At 43.4% G+C, this 1121-nt stretch overlaps 1 protein-coding gene across 1 annotated transcript in view; it reads right to left on the bottom strand.

Moving 5' to 3' along the window:
• Nucleotides 1-16: 16 nt before the first annotated feature.
• Nucleotides 17-1121, bottom strand: part of LOC108684310 — a 20037-nt gene continuing 18932 nt past the window's right edge. Inside the window, exon 6 of the mRNA XM_018188573.1 lies at nucleotides 17-611. Coding sequence (XP_018044062.1) covers nucleotides 580-611 — 32 coding nt within the window. The 3' untranslated portion in view covers nucleotides 17-579. The remainder of the gene's footprint in view (nucleotides 612-1121) is intronic.

Here is a 1121-nt window from a genome sequence, read left to right on the forward strand (position 1 = left end):
TGCGCATTACGTGATTTTTATTCTCGCCACAACCATCCTGCCGAGTCGACTATTCGACGTTTGGTGGCCAAATTCGAGTCAACCGATTCGATAAATAATCAACCAACATCAGTCGCCGAAACGCAAGGTCTGCTGAAAACATCGTCTGTTATACGTGAGAGTGTACGGGAAAACCCGAGGCCAATTTCTCGTTCACAAGAACCTTGGCCTTTCTGCGACTTCAACTTGGTAAATTTTGCGTCGGGACTTGGGTCTGCACCCCTATAAAATTCAACTGACCCAGGAACTTAAGGTAAACGACCATAGACAACGCCGTGTGTTCGCTGATTAGGTTCTGGAGCAGTTGGAAGTTAATCCAAATTTCGCCAAACAAATCATCTTTAGCGATGAGGCTCATTTTTGAATGGATATGTGAACAAGCAAAATTGTCAAAATTGGGACAATTCCACGCGAGATACACCAGCTCCAAATGCATCCCGAGAAAGTCACTGTTTGATGCGGATTTTGGTCTGGCGGAATCATCGGTCCGTACTTCTTCTAAAACAAAGCGGGCGTTGCCATAACCGTCAACGGCGAGCGCTACAGATCGATGATAAGCAATTTCTTGTGGCCTAAAATAGATGATATGGATACCGATAACATGTGGTTCCAACAAGATAGCGCTACGTGCCACACACACACACAGCCTGCCACGATGGATATTCTGCACGAGCGATTTGAGGGCATGATTATCTCGCGCGGCGACGACGTGAACTGGCCACCGAGATCGTGCGATTTAACGTCTTTAGACTTCTTTCTTTGGGGCTATCTTAAATCGCAGGTCTATACGAATAAATCGCAATTGACGCTCTCAAAGTCAACATAACAAAACACAACGCCATCCAGCAAATTCAGCCAGATTTATGCGAGAAAGTCATCGAAAATTGGACCGCCCGAATACGTGTCACCAAGCGAAGCCGCGGCGGACATTTGAGCGACGTTATATTCCATACTTAATGCCATAAAATATTCTTTCAAATAAAAAAAAAATTGAGTGAATATCTCACACAACTTGTTTTATTTACATTTAAAAATCGAGCGTCCTTTTTGAAAGACCCTTTATATATATATGTATATATATA

This window comes from Atta colombica, unplaced genomic scaffold, assembly GCF_001594045.1.
Source record: "Atta colombica isolate Treedump-2 unplaced genomic scaffold, Acol1.0 scaffold132, whole genome shotgun sequence".
NCBI lineage: Eukaryota > Metazoa > Arthropoda > Insecta > Hymenoptera > Formicidae > Atta > Atta colombica.